The sequence below is a fragment of the Anolis sagrei genome, chromosome 12 (assembly GCF_037176765.1).
Source record: "Anolis sagrei isolate rAnoSag1 chromosome 12, rAnoSag1.mat, whole genome shotgun sequence".
Taxonomy (NCBI): Eukaryota; Metazoa; Chordata; class Lepidosauria; order Squamata; family Dactyloidae; genus Anolis; species Anolis sagrei.
In genome coordinates, this window is record NC_090032.1 from 5586512 (window position 1) to 5607731 (window position 21220).

At 47.1% G+C, this 21220-nt stretch overlaps 1 protein-coding gene across 2 annotated transcripts in view; it reads right to left on the minus strand.

Annotated features, from left to right (window-relative positions):
- Nucleotides 1–8341: 8341 nt before the first annotated feature.
- OTUD7B (OTU deubiquitinase 7B) overlaps nt 8342–21220 on the minus strand; it is a 57532-nt gene continuing 44653 nt past the window's right edge. For both annotated transcript variants that reach the window (XM_067472363.1, XM_060758035.2), the window contains exons 11-12: nt 20178–20262; nt 8342–17066 (exon numbers count right to left, since the gene is read on the minus strand). In XM_067472363.1, the coding sequence (XP_067328464.1) occupies nt 15687–17066; nt 20178–20262 (1465 nt within the window). In that variant the 3' untranslated portion in view covers nt 8342–15686. The remainder of the gene's footprint in view (nt 17067–20177; nt 20263–21220) is intronic.

The following is a 21220-nucleotide window of genomic DNA, read 5'->3' on the forward strand; positions in this document are numbered from 1 at the left end:
TAGTAGTTACCTTTGGGTCTAAATCAAGAGAGAAAAGCTAATAATAGTAATAATAATGTCGATTATTATTATTAATCCCTAGCTTTGAGTCTCAATCAAGAAAGATGAGATGATAATATTAATAATAATATTTAGCTCAATTATCCCTAGCTTTGAGAAAGATAAGATAATAATAATAATAATAATATTTGAGTCAATTAAAGGGATTTTCTTCTAGATAGGGAGCAAAAAGTCCCACTTATACAAATGTAACTTTACGGTTCTAGCAGCCAAAGCAAAAGTTACATTTTCATATTTGTAACTTTTGCAGGACTTTTTCGGAACAGCTAAATAATATACCAAACTTCAGGAAAAAATTAATAACTTTTCATCGAAGGGCTGCGATACCTCTCCTGTCCACCGGAGGCCGCCAAAGCACAACCAACCCATAGGCCATCATCCTTCTCCCATCCACTTCCTCCAATTCTATGATTTTCTATTCAAAACACCAAAAAAAAAAAAAAAAACCCAAAAAAGACAAATGACAGCTTGTGATCACTTCTAAAAAAACGTAGATTTTTTTTAACAATCACCTTAAGAAAAAGGAAGAAATTAAATTAAAATAAACATCAAAGGAGAGGTGCCATATGAGAAAAAAAACCTTTGTATCGCTTTAATAAATAAGATGTGAAATGGTTGTTGTTGTTGTTATTGTTGTTGTTTCACCATAAAGGAAACAAAGCCACAAAGTTCGACTAAAAAGGAGGAAAAGAAAAGAAAACGGCGTCAAAGTCAACATCTCCGCGGATTCAAACATCGACCCGGGACGAACGAATTAATTAATTAGAATCCATTAAGAGGAAATTATTAATTAGATTTCATTAAGGCGGAAAGGTTTCGGACTCGGGGGAAGGGGGGAGAAGGACTTCAGAGTGGAATAGCAAAAAAAGAACCAACTATCCATATATATATATATATATAGATTTCAAAAAAAGTCAATTTTTGCTCGATTTTTCTACATCTAATCTAATCGTCGTAATAATGGAGGAAATTTGAGGAAAAAGAAAAGGAAAGAGTAAATAAAGACAGATGGAGGATGCATCTACACTGTGGAATTAATGCAGTTTGGTGCCACATGAACAGCCATGGCAGGTGAAGTTAATAATAATAATAATAATAATAATAATAATAATAATAATAACACTTTATTTGTACCCCGCTACCATCTCCCCAAGGGACTTGGTTGTATCAGGGCCGGGCTTAGCACAGCGGGTTAATCCGCCAGTTGCAGAAAATCTTGCCAATTGAAAGGTCAGCAATTCAACCTGGGTTGCGGTGAGCTCCCACCGTCAGCCCAGCTTCTGCTCACCTAGCAGATCAAAAACTGTAATGTGAGTGGCATCTCAAGTGGAATCAGGGCTGGGCTTAGCACAGTGGGTTAAACTGCCAGTTGTAGAAAATCTTGCCAATCAGAAGGTTGGCAGTTCAAGCCTAGGTTGGAGCGAGCTCCCACTGTCAGTCCAGCTTCTGCTCACTAGAAGATCGAAAACAGTAATGTGAGTGGCATCTCAAGTGGAATCAGGGCTGGGCTTAGCACAGCAGGTTAAACTGCCAGTTGCAGAAAATCTTGCCAATCGAAAGGTCGGCAGTTCAACCTGAGTTGTGGGGAGTTCCCACTGTCAGCCCTGCTTCTGCTCACCCAGCAGATCGAAAACAGTAATGTTAGTGGCATCTCAAGTGGAATCAGGGCCGGGCTTTAGCACAGCAGGTTAAACCGCCTGTTGCAGAAAATCTTGCCAATCGAAAGGTCGGCAGTTCAACCTGAGTTGCGGGGAGTTCCCACTGTCAGCCCTGCTTCTGCTCACCCAGCAGATCGAAAACAGTAATGTTAGTGGCATCTCAAGTGGAATCAGGGCCGGGCTTAGCACAGTGGGTTAAACCGCCTGTTGTAGAAAATCTTGCCAATCGAAAGGTTGGCAGTTCAAGCCTGGGTTGGAGCGAGCTCCCACAGTCAGTCCAGCTTCTGCTCACCTAGCAGTTCAAAAACAGTAATGTTAGTGGCATCTCAAGTGGAATCAGGGCTGGTCTTAGCACAGCAGGTTAAACCACCAGCTGAAGAAAATCTTACTGATTGAAAGGTCAGCAGTTCAAGCCTGGGTTGGGATGAGCTCCCACCGTCAGCCTAGCTTCTGCTGCTAGCAGAACAAAAACGGTAATGTGAGTGGCATCTCAAGTGGAATCAGAGCCGGGCTTAGCATAGCGGGTTAAACCACCAGCTGCAGAAAATCTTGCTGATTGAAAGGTCGGCAGTTCAAGCCTGGGTTGGAGTGAACTCCCACCGTCAGCTCAGTTTCTGCTCACCTAGAAGATCGAAAACAGTAATGTGAGTGGCACCTGAAGTGGAATCGGGGCCGGGCTTGGCACAGTGGGTTAAACCACCAGTTGCAGAAAATCTTGCCAATCGAAAGTTCAGCAATTCAACCCGGGTTGCGGTGAGCTCCCACCGTCAGCCCAGCTTCTGCTCACCTAGCAGTTCAAAAACAACAATGTGAATAGAGATGAAGCAACTCAAGTGGTATCAGAGCCGGGCTTAGCACAGCGGGTTAAACTGCCAATTGCAAAAAATCTTGCCGAATGAAAGGTTGACAGTTCAAGCCCGTGTTGAGTTGACCTCCCGCTGTCAGCCCAGCTTCTGTTCACCTAGCAGTTCAAAAACAGCAATGTGAATAGAGACATGACTGCTCAAGTGGTAACAGGGCCGGGCTTTAGCACAGCGGGTTAAACCGCCAGCAGCAAAAAAATCTTGCCAATCGAAAGGTCAGCAGTTCAAGGCCAGATTGAGGTGAGCTCCCGCTGCCAGCCTAGCTTCTGCTCACCTAGCAGTTCAAAAACAGCGGCATTGAATGTTTGCCACATATGTGTACTGTAATCCGCCCTGAGTTCCCTTCTGGGAAATAGGGCAAAATATAAATAAACAATATTATTATTATTATTATTATTATTATTATTATTATTATTATTATTATTATCTGCATTAATTCCACAGTGTAGATGCACTCAAAGCGTTAAGGGATCTGACTTGGAGAAAACGAGCACAAAACGGGGATGATGGGAGGTGCAATACATTCACCGGACTTGAGAAACTTTGGGAAGACTGTCTTTTTGCAAGAAGGGGCCATCGCTAGCCTCGGATATTGAGTATTTATTCTACTTATTTGGCCACTAAGCGACTTATATAATAACTAGGGGTGCGTCTACACTGTAGAACGAACGCAGTTTGGAACCACTTCAATGCAATGGCCTTACTGCCAAAGGTTCCATTGAACGACAAACTCCAGCAATGCATCGCATTGAGGCCTGACGGTTAAAGTGGTCTCAAACTGGATTCGTTCCGCAGTGTAGATGCGTATTTGCATACACTTCGCAGGAAGACTCTTCTGCAACGCTACAACTTTTTGCCTGGCTAAAACCGAGGCGTCTCAACGTCCGAACTCTCTAGCGGGGAAAGATATAGAGCGGTCAGTGCTATTTTGGAGGGATCTCAATAGATGCAACCCTTTCACCCATCCAGGAAATTTATTTCAGGGATTTTGGAAACTGACTTATGTTATGAAGCTACTGTGCGCATTGCAGGCCTGGCCTAAGCAAAAGGTGACGTTTCCATAGTTGCTTTTTCAACCGAAAGCTTTGGGACGTCCGGTTAGATCCGAACGCAAAGAAAGAGAAGAAACCCACCATCTACACTGCAGTTTGGCACCACTTTAACTCCAATCCCTTAATGATAAGGAGAGTTGTAGTATTACGAAGTATACAAATACTACGATTGCATAGCATTAAGCCACAGAAGTGAAACTGGTGCCAAAAAGTGTATTCCACCGTCAAATTGCTCCCCATGGAATCGGAGCATGCGCAGAGTTCCCTGACCCAAGAAAAGCCTTTGCTCTATTTACTTCACTCAATGAATGCCCCATCTTCCACCCGCAGAGAGGTTTCGGAAACTACGACTCCCACCATGCTTTTGAGGATGGAGGGATGGAGACGGAGAAAAGAAAGGCACAAGCGATTTCCGGTCGACGGCAACAAAGCAGAAGTGGATCTGTTTGGTCATTTCGTTTCCCAACAATCGTGGATCAAGTGAGATCCATGCTCTAGATCTCGAAACACAGCTGTTCCTTACACGTATTTGCTTCAAAAGGACGGCCCAGGGATCGTTTTGTGGCCCAGTGTCCAATTTTTGGTCCCCAAAACATTTTGGAAGCATCTCTGAAATGTTTTTGGAAGCGTCTCCGAAATATGTTTTGAAGCATCTCTGAAACGTTTTTGGAAGCGTCTCTGAAATGTGTTTTGAAGCATCTCCGAAATGTGTTCGGAAATGTCTCAGAAACGTTTTTGGAAGCATCTCCGAAACATTTTGGAAGCATCTATGTAATGTTTTTGGAAGCGTCTCCGAAACGTTTTTGGAAGTGTCTCCGAAACGCTTTTGGAAGCGCCTCCGAAACGTTTTTGGAAGTGTCTCTGAAAAGATTTTGGAAGCGTTTCCTAAACAGTTTTGTAAGCATCTCCGAAACATTTTTGGAAGCGTCTCAAAACATTTCTGGATATGTTTCCAAAATGTTATTGGAAGCGTCTCCGAAACATTTCTGGAAACGTCTCTGAAATGTTTTTGGAGGCATCTCCAAAACGTTTTTGGAAGCGTTTCCTAAACGTTTTTGGAAGCGTCTCCAAAACGTTTTGGGAAGCATATCTGAAATGTTTTTGGAAGCGTCTCCTAAACGTTTTTGGAAATGTCTCCAAAACGTTTTTGGAAGCATCTCCGAAATGTGTTTTGAAGCATCTCTGAAATGTGTTTGGAATTGTCTCCAAAACATTTTCGGAAGTATCTCTGAAAACGTTTTTGGAAGTGTCTCCCAAAAGTTTTTGGAAACATCTCCGAAACGTTTTTGGATGCGTCTCTGAAACGGGTTTGGAAGCTTCTCTGAAACATTTTTGGAAGCTTCTCTGAAACATTTTTCGAAACGTCTCCAAAATGTGTCTTCAAAATGTTTTCAGAAACCGGAAGTCTTCACAAGGCATCTCAACAGACGCAACTGATTCACCTGCTGATTCCCCCCTAAAATCTATCCATCTAAAATGGCTCCAAAACATGACAAAAATGTTTTGGAAATGCTTCCAAAAACGTTTAGGAAATGCTTCCAAAAACGTTTTGGAGATGCCTCCAAAAACATTTTGGAGACATTTCCAGAAACGTTTTGAGATGCTTCCAAAAATGTTTCGGAGAAATTTCCAAAAACGTTTCGGAGACATTCCCTTTCGTTTGGGCATCAAAGAAGCAAATATGTCCATGTTTATCCGAAGTGTCTCCGGATACAGAGCTCAAGCAGACCTTTCAACGTTGCCAGTTCTGGGGGCATTTTGAAAGCCATTTTTGGTGCTTTTTCCAGACATAAGAATTGAGGAGAAGTCCTCCACGTTCCCAAATAACAGGCTTCTCTTAGATGGATCCGCAGGGGAAGACGGGGACGGGTTTCGTCCTCCAAAGAAGCCACAAACAAGACTCCAGGTTAGACTTTGCTCACCTTACATCCTAATCATATACATGTTACACAATGATGGATCTTATCTCTAGGACAGTGTTTACCAAACTCTTTCCGTCCACGTATTTTGACTTCAGTTCCCAGAATCCCTGGTCATCGTCCAAAGCAGCTGGGACTTCTGGGAGTCAGAGTCCAAAAGACCTGGAAGGTTTGATTGGGCACCATTGCTCTTGACCTGTGATTCCCCCCCATCGATCCCGCTCTTTAGATCTGACTTTAAGGCAGCCCGAGGAGAATCCCAGAACCAAGAAAACCTTCCAAAAATATATATAGAGAGATATATACATTATCTGTTAAGTACACTTGGATTATTTTTTCTCGGACGAGGAATTATTAAATTGCATAGTTTGGAAAAGCTCTTCTTCTCGGATTCTCGAGAGACTTAAACCCTTTTTGTAACCAAACACAAATATTGTCGAAGGCTTTCATGGCCGGAATCACTGGGTCGCTGTCGGGTTTTTTTGGGTTGTCTGGCCATGTTCACGAAGCATTCTCTCCTGACGTTTCGCCTGCATCTATGACAGGCATCCTGAGAGGTTGGGAGGTCTTTTGGAAACTAGGAAAATTGGAATTACGTCGAGGGTGGGAGAAAGAACTCTTGTCTGTTGGAGGAAGGTGTGAATGTTGTAATTGGCCACCTTGATTAGCCTTGAATGGCCTTGCAGCTTCAAAGCCTGGCTGCTTCCTGCCTGACAAGTGGTTGTTGGAGTGGCCCAATAATAGGTGTGACCTAATAGTGTCCTAATAATAGGTGTGAACGTTTCAATTGGCCACCTTGACTAGCCTTGCAGCTTCAAAGCCTGGCTGCTTCCTGCCTGACATGCTGTTAAGAGTGGTCCAGCATTTCTGTGTTGTCCATTAATAGGGGTGAATGTTTCAATTGGCCACCTTGACTAGCCTTGCAGCTTCAAAGCCTGGCTGCTTCCTGCCCGACATGCTGTTAGAGTGGTCCAGCATTTCTGCGTTACCAAATAATAGGTGTGAACGTTTCAATTGGCCACTTTGATTAGCCTTGCAGCTTCAAAGCCTGGCTGCTTCCTGCCTGACATGTAGTTGTTAGAGTAGCCCAGCATTTCAGTGTTGTCAAATAATAGGTGTGAATGTTTCAATTGGCCACCCTGATTAAAATTCAATGGCCTTGCAGTTTCAAGGTCTGGCTTCTTACTGCCTGAGGGAATCCTTTGTTGGGAGGTGATTAGCTGACCCTGATTAGCTGACCCTGGACAGTCCACAGATATATAAACCCATTTTTCCTAATTTCCAACAGATCTCACAACCTCTGAGGATGCCTGCCATAGATGTGGCCACCTTGATTAGCATTTAATAGCCTAGCAGTTTCAAGGTCTGGCTTCTTACTGCCTGGGGGAATCCTTTGTTGGGAAGTGATTAGCTGACCCTGATTAGCTGACCCTGGACAGTCCACAGATATATAAACCCATTTTTCCTAATTTCCAACAGATCTCACAACCTCTGAGGATGCCTGCCATAGATGTGGCCACCTTGATTAGCATTTAATAGCCTAGCAGTTTCAAGGTCTGGCTTCTTACTGCCTGGGGGAATCCTTTGTTGGGAAGTGATTAGCTGACCCTGATTAGCTGACCCTGGACAGTCCACAGATATATAAACCCATTTTTCCTAATTTCCAACAGATCTCACAACCTCTGAGGATGCCTGCCATAGATGTGGCCACCTTGATTAGCATTTAATAGCCTAGCAGTTTCAAGGTCTGGCTTCTTACTGCCTGGGGGAATCCTTTGTTGGGAAGTGATTAGCTGACCCTGATTGGCTTACCCCGGACAGTCCACAGATATATAAACCCAATTTTTCCTAATTTCCAACAGACCTCGCAACCTCTGAGAATGCCTGCCATAGATGTGGGCGAAACGTCAGGAGCGAATGCTTCAGGGGAATCCTTTGTTGGGAAGTGATTAGCTGACCCTGATTAGCTTACTCCGGACAGTCCACAGATATATAAACCCAATTTTCCTAATTTCCAACAGACCTTGCAACCTCTGAGGATGCCTACCATAGATGTGGCCACCTTGATTAGCATTTAATAGCCTAGCAGTTTCAAGGTCTGGATTCTTACTGCCTGGGGGAATCTTTTGTTGGGAAGTGATTAGCTTACCCTGGACAGTCCAAAGATATATATTTTCCTAATTTCCAACAGACCTCGCAACTTTTGGAGGATGCCTGCCATAAATGTGGGCGAAACGTCAGGAGAGAATGTTTCAGGGGAATCCTTTGTTGGGAAGTGATTAGCTGAACCTGATTAGCTTACCCCGGACAGTCCACAGATACATAAACCCAATTTTCCTAATTTCCACAGATATATAATCCTCACTGGCCTAGTTTCCCACAGACCTCGCAACTTCTGAGGATGCCTGCCATAGATGTGGGCGAAACGTCAGGAGAGAATGCTTCAGGGGAATCCTTTGTTGGGAAGTGATTAGCTGACCCTGATTACCTTACCCTGGACAGTCCAGAGATATATAAACCCAATTTTCCTAATTTCCAACAGACCTCGCAACCTCTGAGGATACCTGCCATAAATGTGGGCGAAACGTCAGGAGAGAATGCTTCGGGAACGTGGCCAGACATCCCGGAAAACTCACGACAACCCACAAATAGACCATTTTCATTGCTTTCTGGAAAAATCCCGAAAACGGACGGGGCGACGTTGCCGACCGATATACGAGGGACTGCTTCCCCACCGGGCAAAGAACGGTGCTGCGCCGGCGTCTCCAAGAACCCGAATTTGGGAGGTATTACGGAAACACGTCTTTTATTATCACTACGTATCAAGAAAAATAGAGTGTCGTTAGCAATCTAATGTACATCTCGCGCCCCACGAAAACCCCGAAAACCACAAACGTAGCCCTGTTAAAAATATAATTATATATATATATATATTTATACGTAAATAACATCTATATTCTTTAGTATTTAATCTGCCATCCCCGGGGAAGTTCTCTGGCTCGGCAAAAAGGAGCCGCTTTCTTTCTACGCAGCAGAACAGAGGTAGTCTAGAACACTCTATATATATATATATATATATATATATATATATATATATATATATTGAGAGAGAGAGAGAGAGAAAGCTTGCATGGAAGAAAGGTTATGTACAGATCTAAGCAGCAAAAATGGAGGAACGAGGGAGGTTTCCCACGATCAGCCGATCCAGAATCACTGGGTTGCGGTGACTTTTCCGGGCTGTCGGACCACATTCCCGAAGCACTCTCTCCTGACGTTTCGCCCACACCCATGGCAGGCATCCTCCGAGGTTGTGAGGTCCAGAAGCACTCCCTCCTGACATTTCTCCCACATCCACGGCAGGCATCCTCCGAGGTTGTGGGGTTTGTTGGAAACTTGGAAAATTAGTCTATGGGAGAAAGAACTCTTGTCTGTCGGAGGAAAAGGGGAATGGTTAGCGTTGAATGGCCCTGCAGCTTCAAAGCCTGGCTGTTTACTGCCTGGGGGAATCCTTTGTTGGGAGGTGGGAGGGAGAAAGAGCTCTTGTCTGTTGAATGTTGCAATTGGCCACCTTGATTAGCGTTGAATGTCCTTGCAGCTTCAAAGTCTGGTTGTTTCCTGCCTGGGGGGAATCCTTTGTTGGGAGGTGGGAGGGAGAAAGAGCTCTTGTCTATCAAATGTTGCAACTGGCCAGCTTGGTTAGCGTTGAAGGGCCTTGCAGCTTCAAAGCCTGGCTGTTTCCTGCCTGGGGGAATCCTTTGTTGGGAGGTGGGAGGGAGAAAGAGCTCTTGTCTATCAAATGTTGCCATTGGCCACCTTGATGAGCGTTGAAGGGCCTTGCAGCTAAAAAGCCTGGCTGTTTCCTGCCTGGGGGAATCCTTTGTTGGGAGGTAGGAGGGAGAAAGAGCTCGTCTGTTGAATGTTGCAATTGGCCGCCTTGATTAGTGTTGAAGGGTCTTGCAGCTTCAAAGCCTGGCTGTTTCCTGCCTGGAGGAATCCTTTGTTGGGATGTGGGACGGAGAAACCGCTCGTCTGTTGAATGTTGCAATTGGCCACCTTGATTAGCGTCGAAGGGCCTTGCAGCTTCAAAGCGTGGCTGTTTCCTGCCTGGGGGAATCCTTTGTTGGGAGATGGGAGGGAGAAAGAGCTCTTGTCTATCAAATGTTGCAATTGACCACCCTGATTAGCGTTGAAGGGCCTTGCAGCTTCAAAGCCTGGCCGTTTCCTGCCTGGAGGAATCCTTTGTTGGGATGTGGGAGGGAGAAACCGCACGTCTGTTGAAGGTTGCAATTGGCCACCTTGATTAGCGTTGAAGGGCCTTGCAGCTTCAAAGCCTGGCTGTTTTCTGCCTGGGGAGGAATCCTTTGTTGGGAGGTGGGAGGGAGAAAGAGCTCTTGTCTATCAAATGTTGCAATTGGTCACCTTGATGAGCGTTGAAGGGCCTTGCTTACAGACACAACAATCGGGGCCGGCTAACACCTCCCAACAAGGGATTCACCCAGGCAGGAAACAGCCAGGCTTTGAAACTGCAATGTTGGAGGCAAGTGTGAAGTTTGCAACTGGCTACCTTGATTAGCATGGAATGGCCTTGCTTCCAGACAGGAAACTATCAGGGCCAGCTAACACATGGATGTCCAAAGAACTTCTAACTGTGCTAAAACACAAAAGAGACATGCACAAGAAGTGGAAAAAGGGAGAAATCACCAAAGAAGAATTCAAACAAGTAGCCAACACCTGTGGGGAAAAGGTGTTTCGCCCAAGCAGGAAGCAGCCAGGCTTTGAAACTGCAATGTTGGAGGCAAGTGTGAAGTTCACAACTAGCCACCTTGATTAGCGTTGAAAGGCCTTGCTTCCAGAAAGGAAACAATCAGGGCCAGCTAACACCTCTCAACAAGGGATTCGCCCAGGCAGGAAGCAGCCAGGCTTTGAAACTGCAAGGTTGGAGGCAAGTGTGAAGTTTGCAACTGCTTGATTAGCATTGAATGGCCTTGCTTCCAGAAAGGAAACAATCAGGACCAGCTAACACCTCCCAACAAGGGATTCCTGCAGGCAGGAAGCAGCCAAGCTTTGAAGCTGAAAGGCCATTCAATGCTAGTCAAGGTGGCCAATTGTAAACTTCACACTTGCCTCCAGCATTGCAGCTTCACACTTGCTTCCAACTTTGCAGCTTCAAAGCCTAGCTGCTTCCTGCCTGGGGGAATCCCTCGTTGGAAGGTGTTAGCTGGCCCTGATTGTTTCCTGTCTGGAAGCTGCAAGCCATTCAATGCCAATCAAGGTGGTCAATTGCAATATTCACACTTGCCTCCAACAGACACAAGTACTTTCTCCCACCCACCTCCCAACAAAGGATTCCCCCAGGCAGAAAGCAGCCAGGCTTTGAAGCTGAAAGGCCATTCAATGCTAGTCAAGGTGGCCAATTGTAAACTTCACACTTGCTTCCAACATTGCTGCTTCCTGCCTGGGGGGATCCCTTGTTGGAAGGTGTTAGCTGGCCCTGATTGTTTCCTGTCTGGAAGCTGCAAGACATTCAATGCCAATCAAGGTGGCCAATGGCAACGTTCACACTTGCCTCCAACAGACAAGAGTCCGTTCTCCCACCCACCTCCCAACAAAGGATTCCCCCAGGCAGGAAGTAGCCAGACTTTGAAGTTGCAAAGCCATTCAGTGGTAATCAAGCTGGCCAATGGCAACATTCACACTTGCTTCAAACAGACACAAGTACTTTCTCCCACCCACCTCCCACAAAGGATTCCCCCAGACAGGAAGCAGCCAGGCTTTGAAGCTACAAGGCCATTCAATGCTAATCAAGGCGGCCAGTGGCAACATTCACACTTCCCTCCACCAGACAAGAGTTCTTTCTCCCAACCACCTCCCAACAAAGGATTCCCCCAGGCAGGAAGCAGCCAGGCTTTGAAGCTACAAGTCCATTCAATGCTAGTCAAGGTGGCCAATTGCAACCTCCACACTTGCTTCCAACACTGCAGTTTCAAAGCCTGGGGGAATCCCTTGTTGGGATCTTCTTTGGTGATTTCTCCCTTTTTCCACTTCTTGTGCATGTCTCTTTTGTGTTTTAGCACAGTTAGAAGTTCTTTAGACATCCATGTGTTAGCTGGCCCTGATAGTTTCCTGTCTGGAAGGAAGGCCATTCAATGCCAATCAAGGTGACCAATTGCAACATTCACACTTGCCTCCAACAGACAAGAGTTCTTTCTCCCACCTTGAACATCATTCCACAGGTATATCAACCCCACTTGCCTAGTTTCCAACAGACCTCACAACCTTTGAGGTTGTGGACACCTGAGGACACCTGGCATAGGTATGGGTGAAATGTCAGGAGAGAATGCTTCGGGAATGTAGCCAGACAGCCTGGAAAACTCCCCGCAACCCAGTTTCTTAGTGTGTTTTATTGCTTTGGTCGACACCACGTTTGATTCCCGGTTTCCTCTCCTTTTTTGCTCAATTTGAGGATTATTGCACGCAAAGTTACTGCTTTGCATCGTTCAATGAAAAAATAACAAAAATAGCGGAGTATTGCGACGCAGTGCCGATACTTCCCTCCTCCCCGCCTTTTGTCTCGGACTTTCAAGTTTCCTACAAGGTTTTTCGAAAAAATTGATTTTTTTCCAACGGCAAAGACCAGGTCGTTGGGAAAAGTTAGTCGTTCAGGGGGAAATTTAGAAAGAAAAATGTGGGATCTTTCCATCCCTTTCCCATTCAAGGAAAGAGTCCAGGATTTGGTGCCAGGAGAGCGGGGTGGAGAGAGAACCTCTCTAGGAACAAACGAACCACAAAAAAACAACTTTGAGTTAATGTTATCTAATGTAAAGAGATCCTAGTGGGGTGGCATTGTCTCCATTGTCTCTTTGAAAGGAAAACTAAAATCCAATTGAATTTGATCTGACGGGAAGAAAAGGACGCTTCGCAGTCGCCCGCCTCAGTTCTACAAACACAATGCTTTGGTCTAAAGCATGGAAGTACAAAGTTGGGCCTTCCACGTGTTTTGGACTTCAATTCCCACAATTCCTAACAGCCTCGGGCCCCTTCCTTTCCTTTCCCCCCTCAGCCATTTAAGTAAATAATGGGGGCTCATCCGGGATTCGGAAATGAAGTCGCTCGTTTGAATGGGGGCTCATCCGGGATTCAGAATGGAAGTCGCTTGTTTGAATGGGGGCTCATCCGGGATTCGGAAATGAAGTCGCTCGTTTTAATGGGGGCTCATCTGGGATTCGGAAAGGAAGTCGCTCGTTTGAATGGGGGCTCATCCGGGATTCAGAAAGGAAGTCGCTCGTTTTAATGGGGGCTCATCCGGGATTCGGAAAGGAAGTCGCTCGTTTTAATGGGGGCTCATCCGGGATTCGGAAATGAAGTCGCTCGTTTTTAATGGGGGCTCATCCGGGATTTGGAAAGGAAGTCGCTCGTTTTTAATGGGGGCTCATCCGGGATTCGGAAATGAAGTCCCTCGTTTTAATGGGGGCTCATCCGGGATTCAGAATGGAAGTCTCTTGTTTGAATGGGGGCTCATCCGGGATTCAGAAAGGAAGTACCTCGTTTGAATGGGGGCTCATCCGGGATTCAGAAAGGAAGTCCCTCGTTTGAATGGGGGCTCATCCGGGATTTGAAAAGGAAGTCCCTCGTTTGAATGGGGGCTCATCCGGGATTCGGAAAGGAAGTCCCTCGTTTTAATGGGGGCTCATCCGGGATTCAGAATGGAAGTCCCTCGTTTTGTCCTTCCAAATGAAAACAAAGGCTTAAGCGGCGGAGAGGGAAAAGGAAAGAACCCGAGACTTTTAGGAATTGTGGGAGTTGAAGTCCAAAATGCCTGGAGAGTTGAAGTTTGCCCATTCCTGGTCTAGAAGACCTTTGAGGGTCTCTTCTCCTAACAGCCTCAGGTCCCTTCCTTTCCTCCCTCAGCCACTTAAGTAAATAATGGGGGCTCATCCGGGATTCAGAAAGGAAGTCCCTCGTTTTGAGAGGGAAAAGGAAAGGATCCGAGGCTTTTAGTATTTGTGGGAGTTGAAGTTTGCCCATTCCTGGTCTAGACGACCTTTGAGGGTCTTTTCTCCTAACAGCCTCAGGTCCCTTCCTTTCCCCCCATTAAGTGAATAATGGGGGCTCATCCGGGATTCGTAAAGGAAGTCCCTCATTTTGTCCTTCCGAATGTAAACAAAGGCTTAAGCGTCTGAGAGGGGAAAGGAAAGGACGCGAGGCTTTTACTATTTGTGGGAGTTGGAAGTCCAAAATGCCTGGAGAGTCGAAGTTTGCCCATTCCTGGTCTAGACGACCTTTGAGGGTCTCTTCTCCTAACAGCCTCAGGTCCCTTCCTTTCCCCCCTCAGCCACTTAAGTGAATAATGGGGGCTCATCCGGGATTCGGAAAGGAAGTCCCTCATTTTGTCCTTCTGAAGGTAAATGAAGGCTTAAGCGGCTGAGGATTCTGAGGCGGGGAAGTGCAAAGTTGCACCTTCCAGGTGTTTTGGACTTCAATTTCCACAATTCCTAACAGCGTCAGGCCCCTTCCTTTCCCCTCAATAATGGGGGCTCATCCGGGATTCAGAATGGAAGTCCCTCGTTTTGTCCTTCCGAATGTAAACAAAGGCTTAAGCGGCAGAGAGGGAAAAGGAAAGAACCCGAGACTTTTAGGAATTGTGGGAGTTGAAGTCCAAAATGCATTCCTGGTCTAGATGACCTTTGAGGGTCTCTTCTCCTAACAGCCTCAGGTCCCTTCCTTTCCCCCCTCAGCCGCTTAAGTGAATAATGGGGGCTCATCCAGGATTCGTAAAGGAAGTCCCTCGTTTTGTCCTTCTGCATGTCAACAAAGGCTTAAGTGGCTGAGGAGGGAAAGGAAAGGAACTGATACTGTGAGGAATTGTGGAAGTTGAATTCTAAAATGCCTGGAGAGTCGAAGTTTGCTCATTCCTGGTCTAGATGACCTTTGAGGGTCTCTTCTCCTCAGATCCTTTCCTTTCCCCCCTCAGCTGCTTAAGTGAATAATGGGGGCTCATCCAGGATTCGGAAAGGAAGTCCCTCGTTTTGTCCTTCTGAATGTAAACAAAGGCTTAAGCGGATAAGAGGGAAAAGGAAAGGGCCCGAGGCTGTTAGGAATTGTGGGAGTTGAAGTCCAAAATGCCTGGAGAGTTGAAGTTTGCCCATTCCTGGTCTAGATGACCTTTGAGGGTCTCTTCTCCTAACAGCCTCAGGTCCTTTCCTTTCCCCCCTCAGCCACTTAAGTGAATAATGGGGGCTCATCCAGGATTCGGAAAGGAAGTCCCTCGTTTTGTCCTTCTGAATGTAAACAAAGGCTTAAGCGGCTGTGGAGGGAAAGGAAAGGAGCTGACACTGTGAGGAATGGTGGGAGTTGAAGTCCAAATCATTTCGAGGGTCCAAATTGGCCCAAGCCTGGTCTAATCACTTGCATAAGAGATTATCGCACGGCACTGTTAATGCGCTGTTGTTTCACTTCAACCGCTATGGAAACTCTGGGCTTTCTAGTTGAGTGAGACTTTGAAAGACGAGAGGTTAAGTGCTTTAACCGCCTCGTACGATACTCTCTGGTGTGTCGGATAAGTAGAACGTTCTCCAAATCCCACCACAAGTGCAACGAGAGCGCTTTAACAACATCACGCGATACTCTCTGGAGTTTCAGCTTCAGATACTCTCTGGAGTTTCGGACAACAGAACGTTCCCCAATTCCTCACACAATCACAACTCCGGCGCAAGTGCAACAACAGCGCTTTAACAACATTGCGCGAAACTCTCTGAAGTTTCGGATAAGCAGAACATTCCCCAAATCCCTGGTGCAAGTGCAGTGACATCACTTTAACAACATCGCGCGATACTCTCTGGAGTTTCAGATAAGCAGAACGTTCACCAAATCCCCACGCAATCACAACTCCGGCACACGGCTCCCTCCGCCCCCACTTCGTACACCAAGGACAGCATCCTGCCGCTTTCCATGCATTTTCCACGACGTTTTGTTGCAGCGTCGGCTCCGTCTGCAAACAAGCCACACACGGGAAACCCTAATTGACCGATCTCTCCTCCTGAATGAGGCGGGGAATAACGGGATGTGGGAAGGGATGGAAGGAGAGGGAATTATTGCATTCCCCACAGCACCCGTGGGTCCAGACGCCAGGGGCCCTCAGAAGCGGTGTGTCAAGGCCCCCGGCTCCCGTTCTTTCCGCTTCAGTTCCTCCTTGTAGCAACAGGAGCAATAATTCCCAGTCTCTGGGTGCCCATAAAAACTGCAGTTCGGCTGTTTGCATTTGGTTTGCTGAACGCCGCCGTAGAGGAACCGGGCTTTGTTCGGGTCGACGACAATGCTTTTCGGAGAGCCGCCGCTGCCGCCGCCGCCCGGCTCATGGTACTCCCGGTATCCATTGCTAGGAGAGACTGGGCAGGGGGAGCCCTCGCAGTCCAGCCCCCGGTAACTCGGCAGCAAGTCCGTGTCCGTCGGGGAGAAGCGGCCACCTAAGTGCGGAGGGCCGGATTGGTAAAGGTGAGGGGGCCGCCCTTGAGCGCAGTGCCGGGGCAACGTGGCGTAGGAAGGGAGAGGGCCGCAGGGACCACCAGCAAGCTGCCGCCGACCCTCTTGGTAGCTGGGTGGGTGCGCGCTCTCCACGCTGCTCATCATAGAGGGGCGAGGGATGGTGAAGACCCCCGAGTGGCTGGTGGGGAAGCCGGCCATCTTGGCCCCGATGGCAGCCTGTTCGGGGCTTTGGATTGCGTAGGGGGAGAGCGCCGGCGGGGAGTAGGTAGGATTTGGTAAGGTGTCCTCTCCTCGGAGAGGGCTGCACTCCGAATCTGGCCTCCTCCCGCTGCCGTTGCCGAGAGCCGCCATCTTTTTCTCAGCCTCCCTCTGTTTCTGCTCGGCTGAGAACCGCTCCTCGGCGTCGGCCAGGTACCGCTGGATCATCTCCTCCTGGTATTGGTGCCGGTGGCTGGTCTTCAGCTGTCCGGTGAAGATGAACTTGCGCTCCCCTTGCATGGCGGCCCGGAGGATGCTCAAACTGAGCTTGACGTCGCTGCCGTACTTATAAGAGGTGTCCGCGGGCTTCTCCGAGACCACCTTGGCCGGGCACGACCTCTCCGAGGGGGACTCCGACTCCCCGGCAGAGGCTCCCTCGTCCTTGCTGCCCTTCCTCACCTTGATGGACCCCTTCTGCTTCTTCTGCTTCTTCTCCAGCGTGGCGTCCCCTTGACCGTTGGCCAGTCCGGCGCCCTTGGCGGTCCGGCTGTGCATCAGGCCCCCCATGTTCTTCTTCAGCTTGCTCCCCAGCGTCTTGCCGAAGCTGCCCAGCTTGTTGGCCACCGAGTCGGCCCGCTTCTTCTCCTTCTCTCTCTCCCGGTCCTTCTTCGGCTTGTCCTTCTCTTTGTCTTTACCGCCGCCGCTTTTGCTGCCTCCGCTGTTGCTGGCCGAGCTGCTGCAAACCGACTCCTTGTCCGAATCGCCCGAGTCTGCGGCGGAGCGGGCATCGTCCCCGGCGGAAGCGGTCGGGGACTCCGGCTGTGCCAGCGGTGCCTACGAAAAGTGGGAGGGAGAAACACATTAAGATGGGCACGACAACCGCTGAGGGAGAAGAGTCCACTCTGTATGCAATTCAGCAAACCAAAAGTGACCCCATGTTGTATATCAGCCTGTTATTGTGTCTGATGTTCATACTGTTGCACTCCAGACCAGGAAACCCTCTGACTTCAAACACCACACAGCTGAGTAAAATGCAAGCAGTTTATTGAAGATAATTAAAAGCAGTAGCAGTAAAAAGCAATCCACAAAAATAGGTAAATCCAAATCGGTAGAAAAGATAGACAGGAACAGATAATCCAAGAAATTAGTCCATCAGATTTCATGAAAACAAAAACTGGAACTTCCAAGGCCCCAAAGAACTTGAGCACTAATCAAACAAGGAACTTCAGCATGAAAATTATAAGGCACTTAATACAGAAATCTAGGCTTCCAGGGACCTGAGACGAGGTCTTGACTTAATTCCAACATTGCTTTGTCTGGCTACACATTATGTACCTGACACTTTTATCTCCTAAGGTAAAGGTAAAGGTAGTCCCCTGACATTAAGTCCAGTCATGTCTGACTCTGGGGTGTGGTGCTCATCTCCATTTCTAAGCCGAAGAGCCAGCGTTGTCCGTAGACACCTCCAAGGTCATGTGGCCGGCATGACTGCATGGAGCGCCGTTACCTTCCCGCAGGAGCGGTACCTATTGATCTACTCACATTTGCATGTTTTCGAACTGCTAGGTTGGCAAAAGCTAGGGCTGACAGCGGAAGCTCACGCCGCTCCCCGGAATCGAACCTGCGACCTTTCGATTAACAAGCTCAGCAGCTCAGTGCTTTAACCCACTGAGCCACCGGGGGCTCCTAATCTACTCTATATCCCAAGCAGCCAGGAATAGATTTCTTTTCAGCCTTGAATCTCTTATCAGTCTCTCCTGCGATCTAGCAGAGCACCTGAGCACCTGTTTGTTTTTCTTTGCTGACTGAAAACACTTCTCCTATTAACTGGCTCATTAATTTCTGCAGCTAGACCAGCCTTTCTCAGGCTTAAGGCCTTGGGAATTCTCTGGTAGCAATTCAGGCCTAGCGAACAGACCATCATCCCCAAACCCTTCAGGAACATTCCCTCAGAAGAGTAACTTTGAACCTGAATCGCATTATCATTCCGTGCATCTAGAGCAACCTGATCATTAGACACCTGAACCTCATTGTCATCCAGAGTACTCCGCTCATTAGACACAATCACAGGCTGAACTCCAACACATGTTGATGTTTATGATGAGAATGGGGATGATGTTCATGTTGATGTTCATGAAGGGAATAGGGATGTTGATCCAGTTCCTAGGCCAGGGTCTGGTGGATTTGGGGATGAGGGGTTATGGGGCCTGAATGGAGTTTACGAGAGAGCCCTGAGTTGCTGCAAGAGGATTCTCAAGGTCCCAGGCTTGGGAAAGACCTTTCGCCACCGTTCCCTGAGCAGCTATCTGAGAATGAAGCTGATTTTGATTTACCAGGTGCAGGAGTTAATGAGACCTTGAACAAAAAAAGAAGTTTTAGTAAACAGAGGCACTTTGGGGAGCAATTAAGATGCTCAGGTCAGATTCAACAGAAGACAGATAACAAACCAAAACTAAGAAAGAATGCTTTCCTTGCAGTTTTGGAGTCAATTGGGGGACAATTGCTTCAGTTGAGGCAACGTTGGGATAAAACCAAGTTTCATGCATCAAGGTTCGCTAAGCTCATGCTTTGCCTGTGGTATTCATGGATTCAAGTGTCTAGTTTTGCTCATCTCGGATTCAACAGAAGATAGATAACAAACCGAAACTAAGAAAGAATGCTTTCCTTGCAGTTTTGGAGTCAATTGGGAGACAATTGCTTCAGTTGAGGCAACGTCGGGATAAAGCCAAGTTTCATGCATCAAGGTTCGCTAAGCTCATGCTTTGCCTGTGGTATTCATGGATTCAAGTGTCTAGTTTCGCTCAGCTCAGATTCAACAGAAGATAGATAACAAACCAAAACTAAGAAAGAATGCTTTCCTTGCAGTTTTGGAGTCAATTGGGAGACAATTGCTTCAGTTAAGGCAACGTAGGGATAAAACTAAATTTCATGCATCAAGGTTTGCTAAGGTCATGCTTTGCCTGTGGTATTCATGGATTCAAGTGTCTAGTTTAGCTCATCTCAGTTTCAACAGAAGATAGATAACAAACCAAAACTAAAAAAAATCCGTTCCTTGCAGTTTTGGAATCAGGGAAGGGTTTATAATGATTTGTGGGAGACAATTGCTTCAGTCGAGGCAACGTCGGGATAACGACAAGTTTCATGTATCAAAATTCGCCAAGCTCATGCTTTGCCTATGGGAGATGCTTCCTGTGGTGTTCATGGATTCAAGTGTCTGGTTTCGCTCACCTCGGATTCAACAGAAAATAGATAACAAACCAAAACTAAGAAAGAATGTGTTCCTTACATTTTTGGAGTCAGGAGCTGAGCGAATCTAGATACTTAAATCCATGAACAGCACAGGAAGCATCTCCCATAGAGTTTATAATGATTTGTGGGAGACAACTGCTTCAGTTGAGGCAATGTCGGGATAATGCCAAGTTTCATGTATCAAGCTTCACCAAGCTCATGCTTTGCCTATGGGAGATGCTTCCTGTGCTGTTCATAGATTCAAGTGTCTAGTTTCATGGATCTCCTTGGACTCTTTATTCCTGTCTTCCTCTATGCCTGACGAACTAAACTGGCTTTGGAACTTTTACTGTGGATTACTACTTTGCTCTGCTTTGGCTACATTTATTCTTAAATAAACTGCTTGCTGATTTTACCCAACTGTTGTGGTGTTTAAGGTCAGAACTTTAAAAACAATGATGGCAGGGAAAGGAATAGTTGATTCGGTTCCGTGCAGTCCGAATCAATTTGGGTGCAAGTCCAGTTTTGCAAACAACAAACCCACTCCAAACTCGCAACTGCATGAACATGGCTTTGGGTGTTTCACCCGCGTCCGTCCCGTTATGCTTCGTCTCTATTCTAGGGATCAAAACAGTGGGAGCATTTCCGAAGACCTCTTCCATCCACACCACCCGCACCCTTCCGAAACTAGGTCTATGCTCCTCCGCACTCCTTTACCTGCGTGTCGCAAGGCAACGTGATCCACTTGACGTTCATGTAGCTGTGCAGCAGGTGGAGCTTGGCTTCCAGAGACAGCGTCACGCTAATGGAGACACGGAAGACAGACAGAGATAAAAGGGATTGAGATTGAGAGAGAACGTTTCTGCTCCTGGGTAATTCCGAGAAGGAATACGAAAGGTAAATCGGCAACGACAACAGCAGTTTCAGCAGACCCAAAGCTTCTTGAGGACAGCAATACAGCCAAGGAGCTTCCGCGGGAACAGAGTCAAGCTTTAAAAGTTATACAAGACTATACTGAAAAAACTACATTTATCTACAGGAAAGGTGAAATGCACACATATGCATTTTAGATAGATTAGGAATCAGCTTAGATTAGTAATAGATTAGTAATATATAATACTGATATTGTACTATGCTAATAATATATTTTGTATGGACTTCTTGGGAAGTCGGATCTGGCCACGGTGGTCCACGCTCTTGTTACATCCCAGATAGATTACTGCAACGCACTCTACGTGGGGTTGCCTTTGAAGACTGTTCGGAAAGTTCAATTAGTCCAGCGGGAGGCAGCCAGATTGCTCACTGGAGCGTCATACAGGGAGCATACCCCCCCCCCCCCCCGTTATATCAGCTCCACTGGCTGCCGATCCAGTTCCGAGCACAATTCAAAGTGCTGGTTTTGACCTACAAAACCCTTTACGGTTCCGGCCCAGCGTATCTGTCCGAACGCATCTCCCTTTACGTCCCATCTTGGAGTCTGAGATCCTCTGGGGAGGCCCTGCTCTCGACCCCGCCTCTGTCAGAAGTGAGATTGGCGGGGACGAGGAGCAGGGCCTTCTCAGTGGTGGCCCCTCACCTGTGGAATTCACTCCCCGGGGAGATCAGATCAGCAACATCCCTCCTTTCCTTCAGAAAGAAATTAAAAACATGGATGTGGGACCAGGCGTTTGGGCAATCTGGCAGATGAATAAGGAACTGTGACGATGGATAGGAACTGGACAAGGTGGAACGAAATATGAACTCTGAGTGGCGAACGCGGT